The sequence below is a fragment of the Sparus aurata genome, chromosome 1 (genome assembly GCF_900880675.1).
Source record: "Sparus aurata chromosome 1, fSpaAur1.1, whole genome shotgun sequence".
NCBI lineage: Eukaryota > Metazoa > Chordata > Actinopteri > Spariformes > Sparidae > Sparus > Sparus aurata.
In genome coordinates, this window is record NC_044187.1 from 16,110,071 (window position 1) to 16,137,893 (window position 27,823).

Consider the following 27,823-nt stretch of genomic DNA (forward strand, 5'->3'; position numbering starts at 1 on the left):
CACACAGTCATAGGCGAGGACATATGCACACACATACGCACGCAGCTTGGCCAAGACAACACAACAGCTGCAGTGCAGACATGATGGTGGCGACACGCAGCCATCCTTGTAATCCCTCCAGGCAAAGAGAGAATGGTGGCCATTGTGTGTGTGTCTGTGTGTGTGTACGTACATTCCTCTCAGTTTTAATGTCTGATTTCAACCTGCCATGAAAACTGTCATTTGAGCACATCTGTGCCTAACTGAATTTCATCCGGCAACATGGAGCGTTTAAGGCACATCCCACCCTGACCACCCAGCTTACTCGGCCTCATCCAAACTCTGCAAACCCTCTTTCACAGCTTTCTCCCCTTCCACTCTTCCCCTGGCTTAAAAATCACATTGTTACAGACACTTAGCCAGCAGGAAATCACAGAAATATCTGTGCTGAGAGAGCTGAGCAGCAAGGCAGAGGAAAAAAAGTCTGGAGGCTCAGAAGTGAGAGTTAAGGCAGGGCTGAGGAGCGAGTCTCCTCTTTAAACAGCTGGGCCTGCTTATCTCCTGACGGAAAAGCTAGTCCAAAAAATTCCGCAGGGGCAATATTTGATGTGCTACAGAGCTAAGAAAGCTATAAATGTGTGTGACCATGTGTGTGTCTTAACAATGCTGCCTTATGAGAGCGTGCACCCAGTACACTTGTATTGTTTGCCATCTTGTCTCTCAACACTAAAATGTTCAGCAATTACTATAAACTACAGTCTGGCTATAAACTTTGTTTTGTTTTAGACTGGATTTATTGTTTTATTTATTGCTTAGCTTTTGTGCATTGTCTGCAGAACTGCAGGATCCACTGAGAATACTGAATTGCGCATTTCATAATGTGCTTGGGGCAATGAAATACTATTCTGAAACACAGATTCTGTTTTTCTTTTCATAAAAGGTCACTCAACGGTCTTTTGGTTTGCCTTGGCTGCTAACTACATTGTCATACAAATCACCTCCGTGAAAAGAAAATCAGGTAAACAGAGAAGCCTCCGAAAACCTTTAAAGAGGCCACACTTGTTCATTCTGCACCCGAAAGCGTGTGATGTTTAAGCACTGGCAGAAAGACTAAAGATTCAACGATTAACAAGGTCTACAAGAAGCCAAAACATTAACTCAGAGCTACACTCTTGGAGGCGCAATCAGCAGAAAATGGGTGTTTGAAATTACAGGGATAATAGTTAACAACCAGTTGGAGACTCACCAACCTTCTATGTGAGCTGTGAAGGGACACTGGGCCTCTATGTGCGTGTGTATGTGAAAGCAAAATGTGTTGGGAGACCACAGAGGTGTGAAGCACGATGAGAAGTAGGACAGGAAAATAATTTACTTGTAGTTTAGTCATTGTGGGTCTTGGGCCGCCGACAAAGGGAGGCTGCGTGCTCATCTCCTGGCCTTCTTCTTGCTCCAGTAGGCTGGTTGGGTTGTCCTCTGCTGACGGCCCCAGGAGGCCTGAGGACGTCGGAAGTTGGGGGATGGAGAGGGCCATCCCGCAGGCCTTGGCTGCCCGGAGGACCCCAGGTACCTCCTGGACACGGCTGTACCAACGCAGCAGGTGGGGGAGCTGATGAAGAGTGCTCGCAGCGTTTGCTAGGAGTGAACACTATCAAAGATAATAAAAAGAATGAAAGAGAAAGAGGGGGAAAAAAAAAAAAACAAGGAGATATTGATTAACTGACTCATCCAGCACGTCATCTCCACTGGAGCGGGATGTCAGGTTCCACCAGAATTCACACTGGTGGACAGACGGACATTAGGGGGGCCCGCAGGGATAAACATCAAGACAGCGTTGACAGGTGGGGAGGGTAAAGACACAAACAGAAGGCAAGAATCTGAAGAACCGGTTTGCTTTTCTTTTTTTTTTTTCAAATCAAACGCATGTAGAGGTTTTTTGGCTAGGCGTACCCGTCAACCTGTTTGTGTAAAGTCGCAAACAGAGACGTGATCAGATGAGCAGTGTCACTGTGTGCGACTGTGTGTGAATGACAGAAGAAAGCGAGAGGGACACAGGGGGACAAGGGGGCACTCTGCAGCACGACGAGGGGGCGGAGTGGAAGGGATCCGTCGTAAGCTGCATGTGTCGCGGACAGTGATGGCCGTTGAGAGGAGACACGCTAGGCTGAGTGTGAAACTGGAAACCACTGGAGCACAGCTGACTACTAAAAGCCTCATTGTGAGAACTTCAGTTCATTCCCACAGTCGAGGAATAACTGGAGACGGCTGAAGGGTGAAATGGAGGTTGAGACCCACTCCACTGTCTGATGGTGCAGCATTCCTGATCAATAACAATATACTTTTGGACCAAACAGCCGTGGCACTCCGTGGTCTCTACTTTGACTGTTGCTCGCCTCTGTTCTGGCATGAATATTCAGAAAAACCTCCATGAGTTTTGCAGATTTTTGTGATTTTTTTTTTGACGAAGTTAAGCGTTTTCAGGTCACCGCAACATCCCACAGATTCTTGATTTGTTGCAGAGCACAAAAAAAAAAAAAAAACCTTCCCAAAGTGAAGTCATTGAAATGCATTTCGACCTGCTGCATTTGAATGGAACCCCTCACATACACTGTTATCACTCTTTGCCAGGTGGCTCCAGACCACCTTTGAGAGCAAAAAAAAAACCTCTGCCAAGTCTGATGCAGCGACTCTTCTTAACTCAAGTTTCTGCCTGGATGGATCTGAAAGGAGCTGGGTGTAGTGCCTGCTCACCCTCACCACAGTGTAAAAACAGTGAGTCATGCATAATATGACAGGTCATCATAATAAAAGCTATTAAAGGCAGGGCTCAGCCAAAATCAAAAACACTTTATTTTTTATCTTACCTGTAGTGCTTTTTATTCATCTAGATTGCTTCGGTGCGTTTTGGAGACTTTTGGAGATATCTGCTGTAGCGATATCTGCCTTCTCTCGAATATAATGGAACCAGATGGCACACTGCTCGGAGCGGCGAAAAAATACATTTGAAAAACTCAACATCAATGTGAAGAAATCATGACCTGGTTGCTGGAGATAATATTTTATTTCTACTCAACTGCACCTGCCAACCGTATCACCGCGCAGAAGGGAGCGTGCATCTGCTCATGGATGAGAGGCCGGCGCTTGTGACAGCACGGCACGTAAACATAAACAGAGTCCTCTTTGGCCGAAATGTAGCGTTAACTAGCGTAGTTAGCTAGCCTCTTGTACATGGACACTTCCTGCAGAGTTGGCAGGTTTTTCTTGGGTAACTGTGTCACGCTTTTTGGCACAAAACCACTTTGCCATCTAGTTCCATAATATTTGAGAGAAGACAGTCATCTACACGGCTTAAGTATCCACATCTTAAAACTTGCAGCAAGGCAATTTGGACGAAATAAACAGCGAAAGTGGTAAGAGGAAAAAAAAAATAGAAGAGACAGTTAACACACATTAGGAGTGTGGGTGGAGGACATCTATTATGAGTCCTTAGTCATGTGTGCTCCTGTTTATGTTGAGTGACGCCTAGCGCCGCTGCACTTGGCTGCCCATGGCATAATAATGGGTATTTTGTTTACAGTAAATATTGTAAAACGCACAGTATGTCCATGCCTTGAAAGAGTAAAGCCTATACAGAAAATATGGGCATTTATAGTAAAATTCCATGAGCAGCTGACGTATATTCATGGCTCCAAATTAGGTGATAACCTAAGGAGGCGATAAGAGCCGTTTCCTTTCCTAAAGGGTTCATTACTTACAAAGCTTAGACATTATTCATCAACTCCAAGGCCCTTACCAAGTACTGATGGATGCATGGCAGCAGCACTACATCAGTCAGAGTGAAGTACAGTCCCTCGGCAAACACATGCTCCAGCGGAGGCAGGTCTGTGGTCTTCACTTTCCTGATCTCAGAGTTCTCTCTGGTGGTCGGAGTCGGAACTGAATCCACAGACAGTTTGGCCAGAGCCGCCCTGAGCTCCAGTCCATCGCAGACCTGAGGTGGCTGTCCAGGTTCAGACTCAGAGTCTGGGATTCCTCTGCCTTCAGGGGACTCATTCTTTTGGTTCTGTCTCTGCTCTTGGAGTTTCTGTCTCCGTATTTTGTCATCATTGTGGACTTTGACGGGCTCGGCCAGCCTCCGCTCCAGGCTGAGGATGGAGAGAGGCGGCTGCTGATAATGATTGTTAGGGTTTTTGAGGTGTTCTTCAACAGCGGAGGGGATGCCAATTTCACACAGTCTGGTCCACTTGCTCACCTGAGAGACAGGAAAGAAAGGATTTTGGAGGTCAAACAGCACTGTCAGGAAAGACACTGGTTAACTATTTGTTATTTTTATATGTGATATTGATGTCACTCACTAAAGTAACGTTGTTGTGGCTGTGAACAAACCCTTATAAACATTCTGTAACTAAAACTGGTCATTTTGGTTGGTCATTATAGTAAAACAAAAATGTATTTGGACTGAATACTTCGCTAGACTGTGTGGAAAAAGATTCAATAAAGGCCAGGATGCGCCGACTGAAACTCAATACAAATGTTTAAAATAACAATTTGGCCTGTAGCCGATGCCAATGTTTTTTGCTGATGTTTATTTTGTTATTGCTGTTATTTATTCCCTCTTTCTGTGCCAGGGCAACAAAGAAATGGCCTTATAATAAACATTATACAATTTTATGAAAAACTTCAATATATATCCTTCTTCCACAGTAAAATGGTTCTTTTTATTGAGAAGGAACTGTTTAAAAAAGCCTGTATAGCCTTTTATACAAGTACTGACTCAATAATAAGATTTTTTTCTGTACTTATAGCCTTACAAACTGATGCTAGTGATGTTACGAGGCAGTAGCTCGTGAGAATGCCTGTGCAAAATTGATGTGACACATCAGATAAACATCTGCCACTGCGATCTGTGAATGTTATCGTCTTTCCCAATAGGCGGAGCGCAGTCAGCAAGGTGAATATCAGTTTGTCCCGGCGTTCAGCTGATGTATCAGTGCATCCAAAGTGAAGGGCAATGCTTTATTTCAAAGGTCATTATTTTTCTACTCTCCAAAGACGTTTCTTATGCAACTTGGTGGCCAATTTTAAGAGAAACTAAGACAAGGCTGTGAGTGAATCACTTGGATTTGCTGAATTTTACTGATTGTAAGCAGTTGTTGATTTTCAGAGGAATTTCTTCTTTCATTAAAACCAAAGTAAATATGGATTTCACATTTACTTTACTACTGGGAAGTTTAGTCTCTGTGCTTGTCTGTACACAAGTCTGTATGTTGTGTTGATGTTCACTGGCTAAAAAACAGATTATACGAGCAATTATTCAGAAGCGATTACCGCGGCTGTCTCAATTCTCCCTATTAATAGAACCAAATACGGTCATTTTCAAAAACATTCTGATGAACAGTTGTTTATCAGTTCCCTTCTCTGACACATCGTGTACACTAAATCGGGATGAATCATTTCACATCCCAGACACCTTGTTTCAATCAAATGAGCTGTAATAGAGAAACACGTTCAAACCTATTGCAAATCAATGTGTGTCATTCTCTGGATTAGCAGCATTGACCTCGTCATGATGCTGTGTGGCTGAAGTTGTGGCTTTATACTTTGCTTGTGTGTGTGTGTGTGTGTTCCTGTTTACCACTAACCTCAGCACAGGCCTTCAGACAGGTCTTCTTGAACCCCAGCAGAGCCAACACATCATTCCTTGAGGGGTCAGCCTTTAAAGTCTTGTTGATGATGTGTCTCAGGACCACAGCCAGTCCTGCCCTGCAGAGACTCCCAGTCTCATCCAGCACAGCAGGGAGGCGGCAGCCTCTCACCAGCTGTGGCAGATCCTCCAGCTGAACGTCAGTCACATCCAGGGACACTGACAGCTGACTCCTCAGTGACTGGGAGCTGCCAGGTTCCGTGGAGACAAGAAACACTTTGAAAGACTTGCAGTCGCAGTAGGAGAGGAGAAACAAGGCGATGGAGGTGTGCAGGGGAAGACGCGGCTCCTCATTCTGGGAGCAGACCTCCAGATAGAGGGACGGGTGTCGCTTTATCTCTGTGTGCGTCATAGTGGATAGTTCTGTGGAGTAATAATAGAGCGAAGTCATGAGTAATGAGCTGTGGAAAAGACTTCAGGTGTCTTTTTTTAGGTATGTTAGCAACAAGGTGTTAGCTGTAATGAATTTCGCACATATACATTGACATTAACACATACTTACAACAGCGATAGTAATGCGGACACAAACACAGGCTATTTCTATCAAACCACGTTGTTATGGTACCCGCTTCCGGGCACGGTGCTGCTGCTTCTTCTGTCCTTCTGCTAAAGCTAGGTTAGCTCGACAGCGCCATCATCCGTCTGCTGTCAAAACTTACAGCTCCTTAAGTAATGGCAATATACACTAAAACAGCAACAATTTAAACATTCTGAAGCAGTTAACGCGGTGTGTGTAACTGGATTTGAAATACAGGACGCAAAATCGTGTGGTATAAGACTGAAGAAACGAATTCCCAGAGAAGGTTCCGCGCGTAGAGATTCCGGACACATTTAACGGGTGCACATGTTGTAAGACGACGGGAAGCAGTCCTCCCCGGCTGCTTAACGTTACTTCTTCGTGAAGTGTTGCTCAACCGCTTTCCTCATAACGAAAATACCGGGATAAGAGGCAGGTTTTTTGTTTTGTTTTGTTTTCAGAAGCAGTGTGAGGTAACGTAATACAACTGAAACACTTAACAGTTATCCTCCGTAAAGTTGGTTTTCTTACCGGCCGCTGGCTTTAGCTGTCTGTCTCGGACGGTGCTCTGTGTTTCTGGTCCGGACTAATAACGTTACTCAGCAACCGAATGATGTCAATGTTTGCTTGCGTATGTCTTTATGTTAAACGTTACAGACGGAGGAAGGATATAAACGACTCTGTGGTGATAAATGGTGCACAGTTCCCACTGAAAACAATATATATGTAACGTTATATCACAGAGCACGCTAAAATGAAAGAATACGTCGCAGTGTGTATCTTTAAATCAGCGTCACTGGAGTGGACACTTGAGCAACACTCATGGTCGTGTTATAGTGTCCCTACCTCTCTTCAGGCGTTTTTATTTGACCTATTTCTTAGCCTCACATTCCCTGGCTTCACTTTGTATTATATTTATGTAATCTAATCATGAGTTATGGTAATCAGTGCAAATATATCGTACACAAAATCAGTATAGACAAACTGGGTAGGACTAAGCTGCGCTGAAGAAACACAGAGCAGATATTCACCAATAAATATTTCAGCCGGCTTAAATATTTAATGTTAAAGGGATTTAATGTGAACAGCCCTATCTATTATAGCTGAATGTGAGAATGAACCTGCATCTAAGGGATTTTATTTATTTATTTTTAAAGCCAGGAGCCTGCAGTGGGGGAAAAAAAAAAAAAAAAAAACTTTTGTCCCCCCTGCGGTACAGTGTTGTATTGACTGTAGCAAAGATCTGTCGAGATTCGGGTCCTGGAAAAAAAACATTTTTTTATCTGAATCAATAAGGCTGTTTCACTGTCGTATTTAATTGACTGAAGCTGTCAGTCCAAGTTTACACTACACGTCTATATGGCAGCCACAGCTTTTGTTATGCTTCATCTCTTTCTTTCTGTTTTGTTTGTGTATCCTAACTTGACCGCAGCAAGGGTATTTGATAATGTCTTAAAAGATGTCTAAAAAGCTGATGTGTTTTATCATTCCCAGTTGAAGCCATGGCTGGACCTGTCAGTCTGGAGTTGGATCCCATCTTTCTAAAGGGATTGAGTTACCTACACTCCAAGAGTAAAGACTCAGCTGAGAAGCTCAAAGCTTTACTGGATGAGTCCCTTTCAAGAGGAAGTGACTCAACGTACCGCTCGTTACAGAAAGTAAGGAGTTCGGCACACATTTGTGTTGATACAGCCGGAATCTTTAACATGAATGTATGCAACTAATTTCTATTGTGAATTATTATTGTGTATCCTCAGGATATAGAGGTGTCCAAGGGGTCTGTGTCAAAACTGAGCTTAAGTAAACAGGACTCCAAGTCCTCTTCCAGTTCCTCATCCTCCAGCAGCAGCAGTGGCAGTAGCAAATCCAGTTCCGAAAAGAGCAAAAAAGAGGTAGAGAAGAGACCAGCTGAGAAGGTACGGGATAGATTTTTATGTTTTTAATCAGAGAAATCATGTGCATAACTCCATACAGGACTTGTACGAGACTTGGAATAAGAAATAATGGGGCTACAGTTTGACAATGTAGTTACTTATGGCACTGATGTCTACATGCCGAGTCCAAACGACCGTCTCTCTGCCTTCCTGACAAACAGGTCAGGGTCGAGCTGGCTGATGTGGACCCTCCGAAAAAGCCGCGTTTAGAGAAACAGGAGAATCGTGCTTCTCCAATTACCGTTCAGACGAGCAAAGACCTCCTGCCAAACATAAACGACTACGATGAGACCAATGCTGATGACTTTGCCATGGAAATGGGCCTGGCCTGTGTGGTTTGCAGGTACATCTCAATTCTTAGCAAATCATTTATGTTGTCCAGTCTTTTTATCAACATTCACTCCACTCTCACTTTGATCCTCAGAAGTAAAACCTGACATGCATGTTCACTTTGTTGACTTCACTGTTGTGTATTTAATTACAAGACAAATGACAGTGACCATGGGAAACCAGTTGGTTGAATGCCAGGAGTGCCATAATCTGTACCACCAGGACTGTCACAAGCCCCAGGTGACAGACAAGGAAGTGAATGATCCTCGGCTGGTGTGGTATTGTGCCCGCTGCACCAGGCAAATGAAACGTATGGTGAGGAAAACAAATCATGTGACCGTATGGATGACTAATCAGCACACATTCATGTGAATAGTTTCTGCTTTGTCATTGTTTCTGTTAAAATATTAACTATTTGATTGTCCACTAGGCCCAGAAACCCCCACAGAAACCATCTCCTGCATCTGCATCATCAGCGCCTGTTGTAAAAGACACGCTGGTGAAAAAGACAGAGCTTAAAGCCAAGCCTGACACAACCAGCACCTTCCAGGCCTTCAAAAGAGCAGAGGTGAAGGTGAGTGTTCAACACTGACACTGATCATTTACAGGAGGTGACTTCCCGAATAGCTGAATCACATACAAGAATTTTCCAACCTTCTTTCCAGTGTTTCCCTCTTGTCACCCTCAAGAAAGGCAATAACTAGGATTCTCGACCCCTAATTTATTACTGGTGGCAAGTGAGAGAAAATCTGTTGCTGTCAATATGCAAAACCGCTCTGAAAGGAACTCTCCATAAATAGTTCATCATCAGATCACTGTTCCAGTACATTTCTCCAGAGGGAGTGGGTTTAAAACTTGTCAGCATACTTTCACTTTTTGGAGTTCACCGTAAAGTTATTTTGACAGCAAACGTGTTGTGCTGAAATGATTTATGTTAATTCAAGTCAGAGCAGGAGGGCTTTTTTTTTTTTTTAATTTTCAGTAGAAGTATTGTTTAAGTAAGCAAGGTGAGGCATTTATCTGACTAGCTAACAGGTAGCAACTGTTATCTGAAGATATGTTTAAAGGATAAGGCTGGTTTTATTCTATTTTTTTATTTTGTATTCTTTGGTTATTGTCAACAAATCCCATGGAAAGGCAAAATCAGCAATGCGTTAGTCCGTATCAACATACTTTCTGACTTTCCTACCTTGTCTTTTGTAGAAAACTGCTATAATGAGCACTGAAATTAGTTAGCTGCTGTTTGAGACCAAACATATTGGTGACCTTTAAGGTCTCATTTGAATCTGTAGCTTGATAATTGTGGTAAAAAAATGTTTTTTATTTTTTTTATCATTTCAGGCATCCACAACATCTGCCAATCCCACCAGCAGTAGCTCGACCTCTGCAGGCAGCGGTCTCACAGGCTGGGCCGCGTTTGGTGCCAAGACGAACACATCTCTTCCTGCCAGCTCCAAACTAGGTTCCTCGGGCCCAAGTGGGAGCCATAAGAGCTTGTCGACTCCCTCTGGCCAGAAACCCGTCGGGCTGTCTGGGCTTGCAGGAGCAAAGTCGGGACTTGGGGGTTCAAAGATACCTGGGAGCGGCAACGGAAACGGCTCCAGCCAGGTGCCTCTGAAACCTCCGCCACCCCTCACTCTGGGCAAGCAGCCATTGAACCGCTCATCGAGCGGAGAAGGCCAGGGGAAAGGGTCAACCTCATCGGGCGGCGGCTCCCCGAGCAGCTCCCAGGCGAGTGCAGGAGGTAACGGAGGCAATAATGGAGGAGGCAATGGGAACAATGGGAACGGGTCAAAGGCTGCACCAGGGGATAAAGCACCAACATCCCAAGAGTCCCAGCTTAACGCCATGAAACGTTTACAGCTGGTGAAGAAGAAGGCAGCGCAGAAGAAACTGAAGAAATGAGCAGTGGGAGGATCTCAGTGGGTGTGTGAGGGAGAAATAAATCTGTCTGTGTGTGTGTGGAATCAATGCCAGAGTGTTGTGTTTGTATATCAAAAGCACCTGTACATGGGAAACACCATCCAGTCAAATACTTGAATCTTCCTTTGTGTAAATGCTGCTGGACTGTGTGTGCCTCGTCCTGTTCTATCCAATGAGAAAGTGACTGTCACTGTTTTATATCAAAACCATCAATAAATCTTCTTACAAACTGACCGCATCAATGAATTTGTGGCATGTGGTGTCCTTGAATGCAAATCATTCTATTCTTCGGGAAAAATTGATGTTTATGAATGTTTATTCATGACATGACTGTTAAAATATAAATGATGACAGATTTCTTCATTTCACATTCACATAGACCATATACTTCATGTATTAATTATTTCACGTATAACATTGACTTCATCTGCAAATCACTTCACATATATAATAAACTTAATGAATAAATCACTTCATTATCAATATAGACTCTACAACACTGAAATACAAAAAGTGCTCAGCACAGTGCCCTGTGTGTTCCTACCATCGTTTATGTATCACTGTATCACAGATAATTGGCTGCATGGGTGAGTTCTCGTAATGATCGTCTGAAGGCAAAACAGATTTAACACTTTTGGTAAGAGACATCTGATAACATGTAGTGATACCTAGTGCAATTTCACAAAGCAGAGCCTGTGTTACTGTCGGGACTATTTTAGTTTTGTTTTTAAAAAGTCAGCGGAGACATTTGCTCAAAATGCCACATTGTGGTTTTTGCTGGGTCTGGTGCTCTCGATGTTTCGGTTGTTTTGATATCATTGAGAGCCTCTTTTTACGCGTAAGACATCCTGCCAAGGTAGTTGGCAGGAACGTATCCCCTCTGTCCGTTACACTCGGCTAACCACCAGTCCTTATTGCCTCCCAGGTCAGAGAACTGGAGGATCCGGACATGCTGGTACTCCTGCAAGGTCAGCTCCTGGTCACAGCGGGCTTGAAATGCATAAACGGCATAAAACTGTGGAAGAAGAGAAAATTCAGATGTTGTCAGGAACTAGTACTGCAGAAGTCTCTTGATGAGAGGTGAAACGTCTTCAAGTAACTGAAACAAGTCCAGTTGCCTACGATACAGCATCTAGCTGCACTGAGAACTGTTCAGTACTTTTCAATACTTTCATTTACTCAAGTAAAGGACCTGAGTGCTTCTCCGCCACTAGAATTAATAACCAAATACAGTACAGTAAATACCAAATCTCAACCTGCACTGAAAAAAAATTCAAGTGTATGTATTCTCCTGCAAATCCAGAAGGTGGTACTGTCCATCAGCTTTCCACAGGGACAAAATGTCACCACCAGTCTTAATCTTCATTGGCTGCAGTCAACTGATCCTCACCAACATTTTATTTTTTCAAGACAAATAACCATGCCGTGTTACGATGCAGATCAGAGGCTGATTGGGTCGTCATACAGGATGAAGACACGAGCAAAAGGTTCGATGGAGCCTGGGAGTGTGGAGCCAAAATGACAGCGCTGTCATCATGTAATGTTATTCACCCCATTTAATTTCAATGCAAGCTAGAGGGAGAGACACACTGTGAAGCTATCACTGGCGGAACTCCTGCTCATCCACTATATCTAACGGCTCGCCACAGTTTTACTGGCCCTCTGTAATAACAACCCTCGTATTTTACAGGTGGAGGCTCACATGAGACGAAGCACTGCCATTGAAGTTACACAGCCTGCTGAGCCGGGTTTTTTTTTTTTTTTGAGTATTTATGAGGTTCACATGGTGTGATCCAGTTTATTTTTGTTTTTACTGTTTGATTCACACATAGCTTCAGAGTGTTTGTCAATATGTAAATGCTGACATACAGTCTCTCTGCAACTGTTAATCTTCTTGACCTTGACTGACCTCAAGCTGGAAACCAAACTCAGTTAGACAAAGTTTTCCTCTTTTTTCAACCTGTCTCTCAGTCCTAAGTGCTGCAGTGTCTTAAAATGACATCCATATGGTGCAAGAACAGTTCTGACAACACACACACACACACACACACACACACACACACACACCTGCTGAGCCTCTGCGTCCAGCGTGTCCTCCAGGTCTTCGGGGCTCTCTTGCTCCCCCTGTAGTCCGGAGAGGGTTGAGCTGCTGTCGGCGGAGTTGAGGTTGAAGCTGCGCAGGCTGCTGCTGCCACTGCCCGACACGAACAGACTGAGGTCGTCAAAGTCCTCGTCCACCATGGCAGGCGGCTGCTGCTGCTGCTGCTCCCGGACCATCTGGCCTCCCCGCTGGGAGTCCCTCAGAGGGTTGTACGGCTTCAGGAAGGTGGAGTAGACGTAGCCCTGTGCACCTAACAGTGACACAACACGACAAGTTGTCAGGATGTTTGACCTCAGTGTACATTTTGAAGCATCGGTCGAAGAAAAACAAAAATCTCACTTTTCTTCAGTGTTGCTGACAGTGTTGTTTTGTTCAGGTTTTTAGGTATGCAACTCAAAATGTGGGTGAATGTAATTTTGTTTGTTGTGCTCAAAACACTGAAAATCAACACAGCACCTCAATATCAGTTGTCTGGATAATCCTCCAAATATGCTGTCAACCATTTCTACACATTAGACCGATGCAGTAAAAATGAATTCCAACTAGAATGGCACTCGGCCACCTCGAAATGTGGAAGAAAGTGACCAAAATTCCTGGACGTGTCCCTTAAACAGAACCCAAACCACAAGTTAATGGGGTCTATATAGGGCTGAGACCCATTCGCCATCCAAGTTTTGTGGAAATCTGTTCAGTAGTTTTTGGGTTATCCTGCTCACAAACCAACAAATGGACAAAGGTGAAAACATAACCTCCTTTGTGGAGGTAAGTAAAACTGTTCTCAGTAATGTCTGTGTATTACCTGGAATTCTATAGATATGTTCTCAATTATTTAAAGGGGCAATGTGTAAAGATTGTTGTTGAAAGCATTATGAAAATAACCAAGATTATCAACAGAATGTGAATAAATAGCAGTTTTGATATTATTTCTATGTGTCTTGTTGCAGAGATATCTGCTTATGCTAGCATGCCGACCAGCTAGCCCCAGCCTATCCCAGTTCAAAGGTCTCGTGCTAGCGACGTAAACACTAACAATCTCTGAGCTCCCAGTGCGAACCGCTAGCTGCACGTGTAACTGGGCTAACCAGCTAAAGGCAGGCACAGTTGGTAGCTGGTTATATTGGGGGTTATATTCTGCCCTCAAATAGTTTTGAGTATAAATATGACAGATGGCTAATTCTCAGAGAAGGGCAATACAATTTAATTGGTGCAAACTGACGTTTTAATTTTTCAACAATAAGGTATTTACAAAACAATTTTTACTTTATAGGACAATTTCCAGCATCATAACAATAAATCTGGATAATTGTCTGTTTGAAATATTGGGCTGCGTGTTCATTACATTAACCAAAAGCTCCAGCATTTACTTACACAATCTTAAATCCATGTGAGCGTACTGAGGAATGTGTCAATATGAGGTGAGCATATTCATAGTGTTGATATCAACAGAAGAATGAACAACAACTTCCTGGGAATGCTTGTAATCCCAGAGGAAAAGACAAGTCTGTGAAGAATGTACTTTGCACCAAGAAACACACACACACACACACACACACACACACACACACACTCATTTTTTATTTATTTCTTTCGAGCACTCATAAAAAAGAACTTGTTATTGCAGAGTACAGAGAGGTGCGCAAGCGGCGTCTCTCCATCCTTGTTTCTGAATACCCATAGGGAGAAGCTTTGTACTCTAAGTAACACTGCTTACAACGCGCAGCGGTTTGTTCCAAACAAGACATCGGGATCTCAGGTGCCTCTGCGAGACGTAGAGGGGAGATGGAGACAAGCTATGGAGTTGGCCCTGTTGTGAGGCAACCATCTCCAGAGGCAGGCGAAGAGGTACCAGCAACCATGACATCACAGGAGCTCCTGGGACTGACTCTTGTGTGTTGACTTGTCGGTGTCAGAAAGTAAAGTTTGGTGTATCTACACAGCCTCAGTCGTGTAATAGATGCAGGTGTATTCACAGAGGAAAGCGTATAAAAGAAGACCTATACCGACCATACCTGCAGATGATGATCTAATGTGATAACTTAATTCACTTTGTGTGTCTGGCAACACAATGTGCCAGGAGCTACCTCTGCCCTGAGGGCCTTTGTCCATCTGCACACACACACACACACACACACACACACACAAACACACACACACACACACACACACACACGCACACACACACACACACACACACACACACACACACATACACACTTGCCTCCAGTGTGAACCAGCCAGCGGCTGCTGCTGCCTAATGGGTCCGTGTCCTCCAGTAGGGCCACCAGCTCTCCCTCCAGCAGGCTGAGGTCCTGCTCCTGGCAGCCATTGCACTTCCTCTTCAGCTGGTACAGACGGCTCAGTGGGTGTTCTGCCAGCAGCCGGGCGCGCTGCTCCTCGGTTTGATGCTGAACCTCCGGCACCTGGAGAACAGCACGGCACAAAGGTGTGTTGGTGTTATTATTTGAAGTGGGTCTGGTGCGTGGGCACATGTAGGCATGTTGTTGGTTATCAGTGTGCAGGGTTATTCTCAGGAGGTGGAAAGGCAATAAGCTCCTGGGGGTGTTAGTTTAAAAATCTCATATAGGTAAAGGTGTGCATGCATATGTGTACACCTACACACACATATATATACAAGTCTCTGAGGACTGATACCTGATTTGGGTTGTCGAGTGCCCCAGTTAATCACAGCCTGGAGCTGTTCACTACGTCTGCCTTTGATAAGACTCATAGCTGCTCGTTTACGGCTTGGAACTGGTTCAGAACATTTTGAAAGACTCAGAGGAATATGTGGGAGCTTTTTCTAACCTGCAATCAAAAAATAATTAACCTAAAATGGTGCCTTCAAGTATCTTATTTATATGTGAATTTTCCATCTAATTCTATTACATTAATATAATGTAAAGGGTTTCTCTAGGGACTCATGTGTAATACACACAAAAGCTAGATGTGTGAATTATTACCAAAGACAGAATAACCAATTCAAATAGCATAATTTTATGCGCAATACTGGAAAAATAAACACTTGTTAAGTGCTTAGAATGTTTAGTTCCAGTCAGCTTATTTAATAATTGAATAATGATGTAAAGTTTAAGTTTAAAGTTTGCATCAATTTATTTTAATCAGACTAAATTATCAAATTTTAACACATTGACTCAACATGATAGAAAAAATCTAGAAATTCCCCAAATCTTCCCCTTTACAATTAATGTTCTGTAATAGAATTAGAAGGAACATCTACATGTAAGTAAATACTTAAAGTCACTATTTTAGGCAAATTATTTATTTGGGTGTGGAGCCAATGAGAACTTTGCGGATGCTTACACAACTAACCAGGGATCTACCGACTGCTGGTTACAATGCACATTTTTGTCTCCAGACAAGAATATTCTTTCAAGATTGCTACCACTTTTCTTACCGCTATTTTCTTGTCTCGTTGCCTCTCGAAGCTGACCTTCCGCTCCATCAACTTCTGTGCGTTATCTTTGACAAACGACAGATTGTTCAGCTCATCCATGATGCTGTTCTGCACTTCAGCGATGTTTGACAGCGGAGCCTGAAAAAGACAGACAAGACACATTTTAGTTTGGAATGATAAAGGTGTGTTGTGAAAAATATGGCCACCTGTCGAAAGTCGCTCCAAACAAATATGGGGCCAGTTTGTCACCAGATTAACCACTAACTGCTGCTCACTATACTCTCTGCAGTAGCTACTAGCTGCGGTTAGCTTGTTAGCTCAGTTATCCAAGCAGCTAGCAGCCATATCAGCAAATATTTTCAAATCTAACATTGTGAATTAAGGATTTCTTTTGACCTAACTAGAAGTGGATGTTGGAACTACAAGATGTTGTAGCTTAGTTTAATATATAATACAAGATGTTGTAGCTTAGTTTAATATATAATACAACATGTTGTAGCTTAGTTTAATATATAATACAACATGTTGTAGCTTGGTTTAATATTGCTCACGTTGAGTTTGATTAAGTGTGTTTTATGATTAACAATCAGGCTTGTCTTGGTTTGGTAGACAAGAGAAACTTGAGCTCAAAAGGCTTATATTTATGTATTTGATGATAATTGAAGAAAATAAGTGTAAAAATATATCCCTCCTCGACATTTTGTGAGTGTATTTTGTTTATTTATTGGACTGGAAAAGTGAAGAGAGCTTCTGAAACTTCACAAACTCTCTGTTTGCTTACATCACCCAGTTAAACGGGAGCTATGCTATCGGACTAGTGCCTCTTGGGGTGCAAAGTGGTATTACAAGACAGGCCTCATTCGGGCTAGATAGTTAGCATGCTAGTAGAAATCTCTGCAACACAATACATAGATGTAATTTCTTGACACTCTGTTGTTAATGTTGCACCTTAAAATAGATAAATTGTGTCTAATAATTTGATTTAAGTGTTGGACCCTCACCGGCAGCTGCTGTATGGACGGGGAACAGAGCAGTATTTTGTCCATCAGCCCTCTGAGCAGGGCCACCAGGTATACCATACAGTTGGTCAGGATGGTGTAGGCGGCCATGTTGAACCTCTGCAACTCCTCTACCAGCAAGGCATTGATAGCCTCGTAGTCCCTCTTGGCGGGACCGGGCGGGTCTTCCGACACCAGTGAAGGAGAGGAAGCACTGGTGGATGACGAGGACGAGGATGAAAAAGAAGAGGAGCGCTCCAGGCGGCTGCAGTAATCCAGCAATTTGTCATAGCGCTTCTGGATGAGCTTCTGTGGGGCTGTGAACATGCCTTGAAGGGAGGAGAGGGGGGCAAGAACCAAGCGCTCCATACTGTCTTTCTGGAGGAGGGAGTCAATGAGGTGGAAGATGATGAATGGAGACATCCAGTGTAAGTCTACACAAGCATTCACTATTGTGAATTCTGCGCATGTAAAGAGGCACTTATAGGGTGCTTATGTTTGTTTTTCTAAAATATTCTAAATAATGTATGATCCATTAGATGCCTTTATTTTTAGTGTGCAGCAGTGTCTCTAATTCAGAGCAATTTCCTCCAAGGGGAAGCAGTAAAGTGTGCCTCAACATTAATCTTGAATACACAACAACAACAGAGCTGCTACAGCTCCATTTGCATGCAGATAAACATGGGCTGGTGATACTGTTCAGCTTAAAGTGAGACTTTAGCAGACATAACAGATTTTATTTATTATAGTGTGGAGCCTGTAAAGTCGAGAAAAAAAAAAAGAACAGTTTCTTTGGTGAAAATAACATCTGTCAGTTACAGCTGTCATGGTTAGATGATGTCTGCCGTGTGCCTTCTTCGTGTACATGCACCTTTGTGTCTACACTTCTTTACAGATTTCCGTATGAGGCTGTGCTTAACCGGTTCACACGGAATGTTTTTGAAAGGTGAAGGTATGTCAGGGTTGGCAAGAGTGCGATCTACTGAGAGACGAGGGCAGGAAAGGTAAGTTGGCAGAGTTGCAGAAGGGTCGAGCAGGAAGGTTAAAGGCACGGAAGGAGAGGATTAATGTAATATCACTGACAGAAGACAGGTAGCTGTGGGCAAAGTGACAGATGACTCACAGTTCGCAGGAAGGTGAATGGGAGATCATGTAAGAACAGCAAGGCTAGAAGTACTGAAGAGTCACTTAAGACAAAGCAGGACAGTAAAGTCAACTAAAGTCAACTTCTTTTGGGATAAAGTACAAACTACTTACAAAGTGCTTATAGGGGTCATTTCCGTTGATGTGCGATGAGCCGTTTGTGCCATTTTTGCCCGGCTCCTTGATGATGTTCTCCATGTCTTGGACGTTCTGGACAGCCACAGACACCATCTCCTGCAGAAAACACATCAAAAGTTGAATATATATATAAAACCATTAAAACGCACACAAATGCAGAGCAGGACATGTGGTTTACCTACCTGAGTGTGCAGCAGGTAACACTGGACATTCTTGACCAGCTGCCTCACGGCCTTCTCCAGACTCCTGAACAGCTTCTCCTCTCTATCAAACACTTCATCTCTCACCTACAGGAAGAAGAGAAAAAACACGTTGCCTTAATGGTAGTTAAATGCCAATTATGCTTTTGCCTTAAAACCAATAAACATCTACCTTTTGGCCAGTTTAAAACTTTGATCCTGACCACACCTGTATTTGTTTTTTTAGTTTTAATTTGATATATTTCTGTTTATCTATCAAATTAGCTACCACAATTTAAAGGTTTTAGAGCTTATACATAACTATAGCCTATTACCCTGCTTTTCTGTTTAGTATTGTGCATCACTTTTTTATTGTTTTCCCCTTCTCTTTGTTTGTAATTGACTCGATTTCATCGTAAATGAGGATCACCCTTCAATGATGAGTGCAAAAAAGGGTGAATGAATGAATGAATAATTCAATTAATAAATACAATAATATATCATGTCTGATAGCCTCATAACCTTTATTCCGTTTACTCCTCTTTTTTTATCATGGTTGCAGTGACTGTGGGATGAACTCAAAAAGTTGTTTTTGTTTGCTTTTTTTACCTGTGGTTCCACCCCAGTGAGGATCTTGAGATAGCCAGCAAACCTGTCCCCTTTCTTCCGGATGGAGTGAATGTTGAACTTGTGTAGTTTGCCCCTCAGTGTGCCTTCATCTTCCAACCTCTTATACTTCATAACTGAAATAGTTACAAGGGGAAAAAAAAATAAAAAATGAGCAGGAATATTGAACCACAATTGAAAGAGTTATGTCAGAGTAAATACAGCATCTAGCACAGTAACAAAATTGACATTTAAAACATCAGTGATAAATACCAATATACATGACAACGTGAATGAACACTCACCTATATCCTTTCGTCTCTTGAACTCGTTGATGTTAACATTGATGATTTTGGCGGCGGTGAAGGCCTCCTGCAGCGGTCGACAGTCAGGGTGGTCTTCGGGCGTGGCCTGCCACAGCTCTCTCAGCAGCAGTGGGTACTTCATGATCCTCTGAACCGGCTTGATGATCAGTGAACCCATGTCCAGCAGGTTGGGTTTCCCTCTGCGCAAATGAAGTACATTATAGAGTAAACAGCGGTCGACAATGAACTGTTATGATCTACAGAACTGAGATTCAGGCAAGAAAACAACACACAAGAGCAACGACAACAAAACCAAAACAGCTAATTCAATGCATCAACGCATCAATATAAGTATATTTAAATGGTACTTACTCTTGGTCATAGATTTTCCTGTAATAACAAAGACAAAGAAACACAGTCAGCACCAAGATTATATGCATAAAACTATTATGAATAATTTGAAATCATTAAAAAAAATATCTGGAGGAGGTTACTTACTTCAGAGCTAATACACACGTGGTGAAATGTTGCTTTATCTCTTCTTCTTTCTCATAGGACTTCAGTGACATGTTGGCATCGTCATGGTGGTAACAGTAAATCTTATATACATCTTCTAAAGCTGCCTTCGCCTGGATGAATACTTCACCTTAAAAAAAAAACAAAACGTGACACACAGGACATGAAATACAGTGTGAGATCTTCTGTCGAATATTAACCAGAGTGGTAACGTTTCAATAAACTTGAATCAGACAGGCAAGAGTCATAATGTCGTTACCTATGACGACTGCCTCTGGATCAGGGTCGGCCAGGGCCTCATGCAGTCTGTGGAGAAGTGCTGCAGATACCTCACACACTGTCTCCATGTTGGTGAACAGCCTGTCTACATCCACAACCTAACAGAGGATAAGGAACACAAATGAAAGTCCAAATTTTCTGATGGTCTGTTGTTGATATTAACTTCTATGGTTGGCCAGTATCTATTTAAACAGATCAATATTGATTACTGGCTATTTGTTATAAATATTCTCCAATGTCTAAACTGATTCATCTCAGTGTGTGAATCGTGGGGTTATGTTGGGGTTGAATGATGGTCAGTTAAGGTGCATTTTAGGATTATATTGTCAAGATGTACCAAATGGGCAAATGATGCTGTTACATCAACTCTCTCAGGAGGAAGCTAATTCAATATTCACATTAGACTTGATTAACAAAATCCAATTTTAATCCAAGAAAATGTTTTAGTCGTGGTTAAAGAATTTGCTTCCTTAAGGTGAAGTCAAAACATCTTAATCGCTCCCTGGTGGCTGGTTGTCTTGCAGGAGTATAGCCCCTCCATGTTAGTAGAGGGGACATAGGCCAAACTATGAGGAAAATCAGTACACATCAAGTAAATAGTTCCCAAAGTATCTTCAAGTGTTCATTTCTCTGATAAGCTGGTGTGATGTCGTGGTTGACAGTTGAACCCTGATGTCACGAGCGCAAGATGGTGTATTTTGCTCTTATATTTGACCTTTGGCGGGGATTAAAACCACATTTAGCCTGGAGGAGACTTCCTTTCGGAAATCCTGAAAAGTATCTACCTGCAGATTCCGTAGAGGCTGGACCACCTCTCTGATGCACAGCTCCAGGTCGGTGAGGAAGTCCTTTTCAGTCTGCACAAGCTCCTGAATGACCTTTGCCCTGCGGTTCATCTTCCTCAGGCGGACCTCTTCTGGGTCCAGAGCTGGCGAGGGCAGTGGGGACAGGTTGTGTGGTGACATTTTCTCTGAGGAAAAGATGGAATTGGTATTAAAAGAAAATCCGTTCAGCTGTAATTTTTAGGGAGCTAAACACATTGTCGATGTATGGAAAGCCGGTGCCAGCTGGCATTGAAACACGCTCCATCATGTTTATATCTATACTGGAATATCTTGTAAACAATTTGATTTTTCTGGCAAATATGATTTAGACACATTAGACATATGTGTGCAGGTGCATGGGACGCCATTTACCAACACCGACTGCCATTTGCACTGGCGTTTATAAACACCAGCTGGTGATATTCAACCAAAAGACGTATAAAACATTGTCAGGCAGGGAAAAGGACACAAATAATGACCTCATCGACTTTCCGTACAGCACCTGGCCCGATGAGTTATGCAGGTCATACAAGAACATAGAAAAACGAAAGATGATGTGAGTGCACGTACATTTCGCAATAAATCTGCAGTTTCACAAAAATGATATGTTTTTGCCAGCATTTCAAGCCATCTGTGTGGCACATTTTCTAAAAATGCGGGTAAACACCCTGGGCCCCGTGGGCTGTGCGTGCTTGGAAAAACCTACATCTCTTCCAACATATCCGCTTGACGCCCCAGCAGCCATTTAGATCGCCGTATTTCACGGTGATCTAATTATTTTGACTCGAGCGCCAAAAGGCCTCACTTAACATGCCAGTCAGGCTCACTTCTCCCTTTTTTTTTATTGCTCTGCTGCCTAATCAGTCTGTGGCTGCTCTGCGCTTTGCATGGCAGGCAGGAGTGTCTGTTCAGGGAAGAGGGATGCTTCCTTGCTGCCTAATCGACGCTACACACCACTTCCCTCTCTGGGGGGGTGGTGATGAAGAGAGAGAGAGAGAGGGAGAGAGAGGTGGAGGGAGGATGACAGAAGGCTGCGAGGCTCGTGTCAGGTTACGGAACTAATCGTGCCGCTGATGTAATGCTACGGCGTGCTCAGGCATTCCATCTGCTCAGACTGGGAGTGTGTGTGTGTGTGTGGGGAGGGGAGAGTGGCACACAATGACAAACACACTCCTGCATATGCAAGGACACACACACACACACACACACACACAAACACTAACACTGATTCACACAGGAATATATACATACACTCCCGGGCTACTAATTGTACACACATGCACGCACTAAAGCAGAGGTTAACCTGCAGAATATTTGACCAGGAGAATTTCAATTTGCGCAGAAAATATTACCAAGACCCAGATCTCAGAAGCAAGATAGTGAGAAAATGGTATCTTCTTTTTTTTTATTTCCTTAGACAAATCTTTAAAAAACAAATGTATGTTGGATGCAACAGCAATGTCAAGTTGCAGGCGCTATGCAGGCCACAGTGTTGCCATGAGAGAACAGTGCAGTACAGTATGCAGCTGCTGCCTTTCGCTGAAGGTGAGGAGAATGGGTCATGTGTTTCTGGCCAGTGGGCAGAACTTTCTCATGAATGTGAACAGTGTACAGATTGTGTTCAGACATGGCTGACTGCAGAGGAGATCTGATCATATTCTGCCCACAGCACCGCTTACAGTTACACCTTATATTTTTCCTGAGACACAGGAATCTCCACAAAAACTGAATACATTAAATGTCACAGAGGTAGTTTTCATCTGAAGGGCTTTTGCGCCCAATTGAAATTCATTGCACAGGTGTTTATGTTTCTGTGACCTCCCCTCAGATCACCTTTAAAGACCTTGTTTAAATACGATTTCCTGTTGTACAGCCTGCGTTGAAGCTGCCATAGAGTGGTGTAGTGATGACGTATTTTTCTTTTGCTAACCTGCAAGTTAGCATCACCCTTGTTCCCTCCACAAAAAGCCAATAATATTTTTTAATTGGATTTTGGATTATCACCAAAAATAATCTCTGTGGCAAACAGAAATGTATGACACTTCCATATTTCATTCAGAATGATAGTCCTTACAGACAAATTAAAAGATTAAAATAGCTGTAAATGAAAAGCTAATGTCACAGGCTATAAACAGGCTACATTGCTGTCGCATGACATAAACATCACCACCACTAAGCGTCTTTCTACACAATTACTGTACACTTGTTAGCAACTGCCATTTTTAAGACATGTAAGCGCTTTATAATTCATTTGTGGGACATTTAGCTGTGTATTTTATGTTGTGGAGAAAAGCTTGTAAATATCTTAAGCCTGTGGTAACCACAGACCTTATTCCAGGCTTTTAAATGACAACCAATTAAAAAAACTCATTGACTTTGAGACGAGGGAACCCAAAGTGTAAAAATTATAACTATAATATGACTGATAACTACACCACTCTTTACTCCCCGCCCCCTTTTTGTTTTTAATCTGTTCTGAATCATTAACGATAGTGTAACAGGTTGAATTGATTTTTTGAAAAAACACAGCTTTCTTTTAAATTCGGCTTCTTTGGCTCTCAACAGTAACAAACCATAAATGCAACACCATGTCTCTCAATCTGGAAAAAAAAAAAAAAAAAAATCCTCTCCTTAGCTGTGTCCACAACAAAAGATAATGAGGTCTATTCTGGGCTGAGACCCATCCTCCATCCGAGTTTCATGGAAAGCCGTTCAGTAGTGTTTGTGTAATCCTGCTGACAAACCAACCATCCAACCAACAAACATGACATTTTTTAGACAGCAATTATTGAGGTGGACACCAAAATAAGGGCTGTGACTTCTGCCAGCTTCTCCAGCTTCTCTCACGGAATCAAATTAGAAGTGCTGCAAATGCTGGCTAATGTTACTGGGCTAGCTTGCAAATGCATGCTAACCGCTAGCTTACATGAAGAGTGACCACTAATTCAGTGCGGTGAAAATGAAGACTGGTAACGACTCTAAATGTGCATTATTGTATTCAGTGGGTATACTTACCACACATACGTACTGTGCCTACACCATGTGCCACCGCTATAGGTGATAGGAGCACAAGTGCTTTTACTGAGTGTCATTAATATACAAATCATAAACACAAATCATATTTTTCCCAGGATGGATGGGTGTCCCCTCTATCCCCCCTGTGATTTGATATCTGTGGAAGAGGTATGTTTGCCTGAGTCACAAGACCAAATTGTGCAGTCGAAAGCCCCTTTACCTTCAGCAGTTATTAATTATCTTGTCAATGCCTGATAATGCTTCAAGAAGTAGATAAGGTGTGATGTTCTTTGAGTCAACTAAAGCTTTGGAATAAACCCCTCCTGATATATTTCCACCATTTCACTGTGAGATAACATTTTTCATTGTAGGAGCAACGGACAAATTGCCACCAGTGGAAATGTTATGTAACAGAAGTATCGCTCTCATTCATCAGCAGTGTCTTGTGTCTACGTGGGCTTCCGGTGTTAAAAAAAGGGATCCCAGAATCCCTGGAAACCTCCGACCGTGAGAAACAGATCAGGTGAGGTATGTCGGCTGCTCGTTGGACGGAGGCATGTTCTATTTTTAATCTGGTTTCAGCTCCTTTTATACACGTTTCACTCCGATACTTTCTTGCCGCTGTACAAAATCTTAACATGAAAAAACAGCTTTGAATTATGTGTGAAAACCGGAAAAGACTGCCGCTCACTGACAAATTCACAATTCCACAAAAGATTTTTAAAAATGCGTTATAGCCCATCAAGACTCAGAAGTGGATCTCAAGCCGTGCTGACTTATCCTTTAGCCAGCATTATGTTTGGTGAGCTGTGGTTGCCGGCGCAGGAGTTCCCATGAAAGTGGATACAGGGCTTTTCAACGTTGAGCCCATTGAAAGGGATCCATCAGACTGCCCCAGAACAGAATGCAAGGCACGGTGTATCATGTATCGCCATCAAGAAAAATGACACGCCGGGGAAGTGCACAATGGGATTTTTTATCACTGAGAATAAGTATGCAGGAATTGAAGAAAGCCTGCTAAAAGAATATTCCTGAAAAGGAAAAGTTAGACATTTATCTTGCTATGCATTTCGTCCTTCATTGTGTCTAGCTTAATAAATTACCACAGAGTTCAGTCCTCAAACAATATAAAATCCACATCAAAGTAACATATCAATATGTGGTTTATAACTGTCCCTTTATGCTGTTTTTTGTGCTGGTAAATCATTGGCAGAAGTATTATATTGAGTTACTGTAAATTATTAGACATCTTGATGTCACGTTGCCATGGTTCTGCAGCTCGACCAACCTGTCTGACAAGCAGATGAGAACTGACTGTCGAGCAGCAGCTCACATGTTTCCTCTTTCGGTGAAGTCATCGTTCTGTCAATATTTGCAATGGTAATACCACTGTAAATATGTAATACTGCCTGTCAGGTGTGAGGCCAACGTCAAGCAGGGTGGGAGAGAGGTTTACTGAAAACAAACCCTGTGTGTGTGTTTTTTTTGACAACCCTGCCTGCCATGATGCAGGTTGGAGAAAAAAAAAACAGAAAGTACAAAAGGAGGAGAGAGTGTCTCTATTTCAAGTAAACAGAGCTGTTGCTGATAAGGCAAGTGTGTGTGTGTGTGTGTGTGTGTGTGTCTTTGTGTGTGTGTTTGAAAGTCATCCTATCAGCACTGTCAAGACGGAAGTGAAAAGTTGGCTTTATTTTACTTTGCTAATTCAAACAATAAGTCATGTTGGCACGTGATGTGCATTGTTCACAGGAGAGGAAGCCCAGGAACAGGTGGCACAGGAAGGCCTACATACTTCAGCTAATCTTTGATAGCAACCCCCTACTGTGGCACTGATGTCATTAGTTTTTGCTTGAAGTGCAGCATTCCCCGCCAATGACTGCACTCATTGGACAGGTGAAGCCAGTTTTATTTTCATAAGCGTGGACATGTGCATGTGTGAGAAGACTAGGTCAGCTTTTGTGACGAGACATCATACAGCAGGATTAACGATGTTTTTTTTTTTTCCCGCATCTTACCCTCGTTTCCGTCTCACTGTCTGAGTCAAATCGCTCTCTTTAAAGTGGCACGAAGCAGTTTGGGAGAAGATGTTCAAACTCAGAAATATTTATTTTTTTCCCATAACTAAATAAACAGAGTTCTGTTCTCAGAGGAAAATAATGTACCCAGAACACTGTTTGAAGCTGGAAGGGTGGCAGGGTCCGCCACATGTAAACAAAGTAAAACAGTATGAAATCGTGTTGACCTTAAACGCCAGTTTGTTTTTTTCGGTTTATTCAGTCATGACAACAAAAACAGTTTGTCTATTTACTTTGTTTAGGCATAGAAAAGTCATTGAGGATCTTTATCTCCTGATTATAATGTCCTCTAATTTCTATAATTGTCTACATAGTGCACCTTTAATGTTATATTTACTGTAAACCAAACTGTACGACTGAGTGACATCTCTTTTAAACTCTTTCACTAAACCAGATGAAGAAAACTCATCTGCAAATCCCTCTTCGCACTTCACTGGTGTGTAGGTCTTGTTTACTTGCTGGCCTGGAACACTTGCAAAGCCACTCCTCTGTGCCTGAGTTTGGAGCCCAGTTTGCATATGTGGCTTCATCCCTGTGGGAGTATCTCCTGCTCAGCTAACACAACAGGTGCCTCGTATCCAGAGCTATAGCAATGCGTACTATACTGTGTGTGTGTGTGTGTGTGTGTGTGCGTGAGAGTGTGTGTGTGTGTGTGTGTGTGTGTGTGCGTGCGTGCGTGCGTGCGTGCGTGTGTGTGCGCGTGTGCGCGTGTGTGTGTGTGTGCGTGTGTGTGTGTGTTAAATGTTTACCTTCAAGCCATACATTCTGCTCTTAAAGTCCATCTATAGTCGACATACAGCGTGTTATCAAGAGTTGAGAGACTTTTCAGACTTAGTGTTGGCTCATGTGTGTATGGATTGTTGCCATAGTTCTGACCCCAGGGGAGGTCATTATCTGGTGTACCTTTAAGTTTAGCGCTGTACTCCGTCTTGTCAGACTGGCTCCTCCTCACCAGCGTCCCCAGGTTGAAGTCACCTTTGGCCGTGTCATCAGCCACGATGGTGTCTGTTTTCCTCCTCTCCAGGTAACGCAGGAACACCGGCCGGTTCCTCCTCTTTATCACTTTCTCCTTCTCTTTCTCCTTCTCCTTTTCACTCCCGCCGGCCTCAGTGGGATCCATGGTGGGGCCCTCAGCTCACTCGGTGCCTCCAGGCCAGTCGAGGGGGAAGAGAGAGGGACAGGAAGAGGGAGAGAGAAACAGAGAAAGAGAGGGAGACAGAGCCTGGGAAGGGCAACAGGTGCTCTGTCCACTGTGCACTGACTGCCAGCTCTGCACAGGTAATCTAGCTCCTCCCCATGTCTACCTGTCATGAGAGCTATGCAGCCACACCTCTCCGCTTGCTGTGCTATGCTCTTCCCCACAGGCGCTTTATGTTCATCAAGGGAGAGAAAGTGTCGAGATGCACTTTCTCTCCCCTGAAGGTTTGAAGACGGCGGGGTGATCGTCAGCTTCTTTCTGCTCCGACTAAAACTAGAATGTGCTTCATATAAAATGCACATGGGGCCTCGCTGAGACTCTCAACAAAGTGAACATTTTGACAAGGAAGTATTTATGCAAACGGAATGGGTGCTGTAAATGACGCTCAATAATACAGAGAGCTTTTTATTTTACACAGTGGTGAGTCTGGGAATTTCCAAATCATTAAGTAGAATGTCCTACCTGTAGGAAAAACAAACCTCTCAGCAGGTCGAGGAAATGTTAAATAGAGTAAAATGGATTCAACAAGTCTTTGAAATAAATGACATGAATGAAGTTATTATAACCTATAGGTGGGTTTAACCCCCCAAAACACCTGTCGGCATCCATCTCAGTCATTTTTCTTATTATTATTCATTATAGGAACT

At 42.9% G+C, this 27,823-nt stretch overlaps 3 protein-coding genes across 5 annotated transcripts in view; 1 reads left to right on the forward strand and 2 right to left on the reverse strand.

The window, feature by feature from the left end:
• Positions 1-7,067, reverse strand: part of gstcd (glutathione S-transferase, C-terminal domain containing) — a 59,415-nt gene extending 52,348 nt beyond the window's left edge. The window contains exons 1-4 of one of the 2 annotated variants that reach the window (XM_030425423.1): positions 6,729-7,067; positions 5,619-6,043; positions 3,770-4,228; positions 1,352-1,624 (exon numbers count right to left, since the gene is read on the reverse strand). In XM_030425423.1, coding sequence (XP_030281283.1) covers positions 1,352-1,624; positions 3,770-4,228; positions 5,619-6,032 — 1,146 coding nt within the window. In that variant the 5' untranslated portion in view covers positions 6,033-6,043; positions 6,729-7,067. Of the gene's footprint in view, positions 1-1,351; positions 1,625-3,769; positions 4,229-5,618; positions 6,044-6,182; positions 6,419-6,728 lie in introns of those variants that run through there. The other variant, XM_030425415.1, reaches the window with a different exon arrangement.
• ints12 (integrator complex subunit 12) lies at positions 6,480-10,622 on the forward strand. 2 transcript variants are annotated; one of them, XM_030425446.1, is made up of 7 exons: positions 6,480-6,629; positions 7,692-7,855; positions 7,955-8,113; positions 8,293-8,474; positions 8,617-8,776; positions 8,892-9,035; positions 9,803-10,622. In XM_030425446.1, exons 2-7 carry the CDS (start codon positions 7,700-7,702, stop codon positions 10,364-10,366), a joined length of 1,365 nt encoding a protein of 454 aa, XP_030281306.1. In that variant the 5' UTR covers positions 6,480-6,629; positions 7,692-7,699; the 3' UTR covers positions 10,367-10,622. The 2 variants fall into 2 exon arrangements, with proteins under 2 accessions (XP_030281306.1, XP_030281296.1); XM_030425436.1 differs by having other exon boundaries at positions 6,514-6,670.
• Positions 10,623-10,682: 60 nt separating this feature from the next.
• Positions 10,683-27,210, reverse strand: arhgef38 (Rho guanine nucleotide exchange factor (GEF) 38). Its single transcript, XM_030425405.1, has 14 exons — positions 26,882-27,210; positions 20,850-21,034; positions 20,045-20,162; positions 19,768-19,915; positions 19,642-19,659; positions 19,270-19,469; positions 18,968-19,101; positions 18,362-18,466; positions 18,156-18,275; positions 16,902-17,276; positions 15,901-16,038; positions 14,704-14,905; positions 12,452-12,735; positions 10,683-11,399 (listed from the first exon to the last, which is right to left on the reverse strand). The coding sequence occupies exons 1-14, from the start codon at positions 27,096-27,098 to the stop codon at positions 11,217-11,219; spliced, it is 2,427 nt and encodes an 808-aa protein (XP_030281265.1). The 5' UTR covers positions 27,099-27,210; the 3' UTR covers positions 10,683-11,216.
• Between the last annotated feature and the right edge of the window lie 613 nt (positions 27,211-27,823).

Coding starts and splice junctions, on each gene's coding strand:
- ints12 (XM_030425446.1), top strand. CDS start 7,700: ATGGCTGGACCTGTCAGTCTGGAGTTGGATCCCATCTTTCTAAAGGGA. Junction 8,114..8,292: donor AGAAGAGACCAGCTGAGAAG/GTACGGGATAGA, acceptor CCTGACAAACAG/GTCAGGGTCGAGCTGGCTGA. Junction 8,475..8,616: donor CTGGCCTGTGTGGTTTGCAG/GTACATCTCAAT, acceptor TTTAATTACAAG/ACAAATGACAGTGACCATGG.
- arhgef38 (XM_030425405.1), bottom strand. CDS start 27,098: ATGGATCCCACTGAGGCCGGCGGGAGTGAAAAGGAGAAGGAGAAAGAG. Junction 21,035..26,881: donor GTACAGCGCTAAACTTAAAG/GTACACCAGATA, acceptor TCTTTTCCTCAG/AGAAAATGTCACCACACAAC. Junction 11,400..12,451: donor TGGACGCAGAGGCTCAGCAG/GTGTGTGTGTGT, acceptor CTTCTTCCACAG/TTTTATGCCGTTTATGCATT.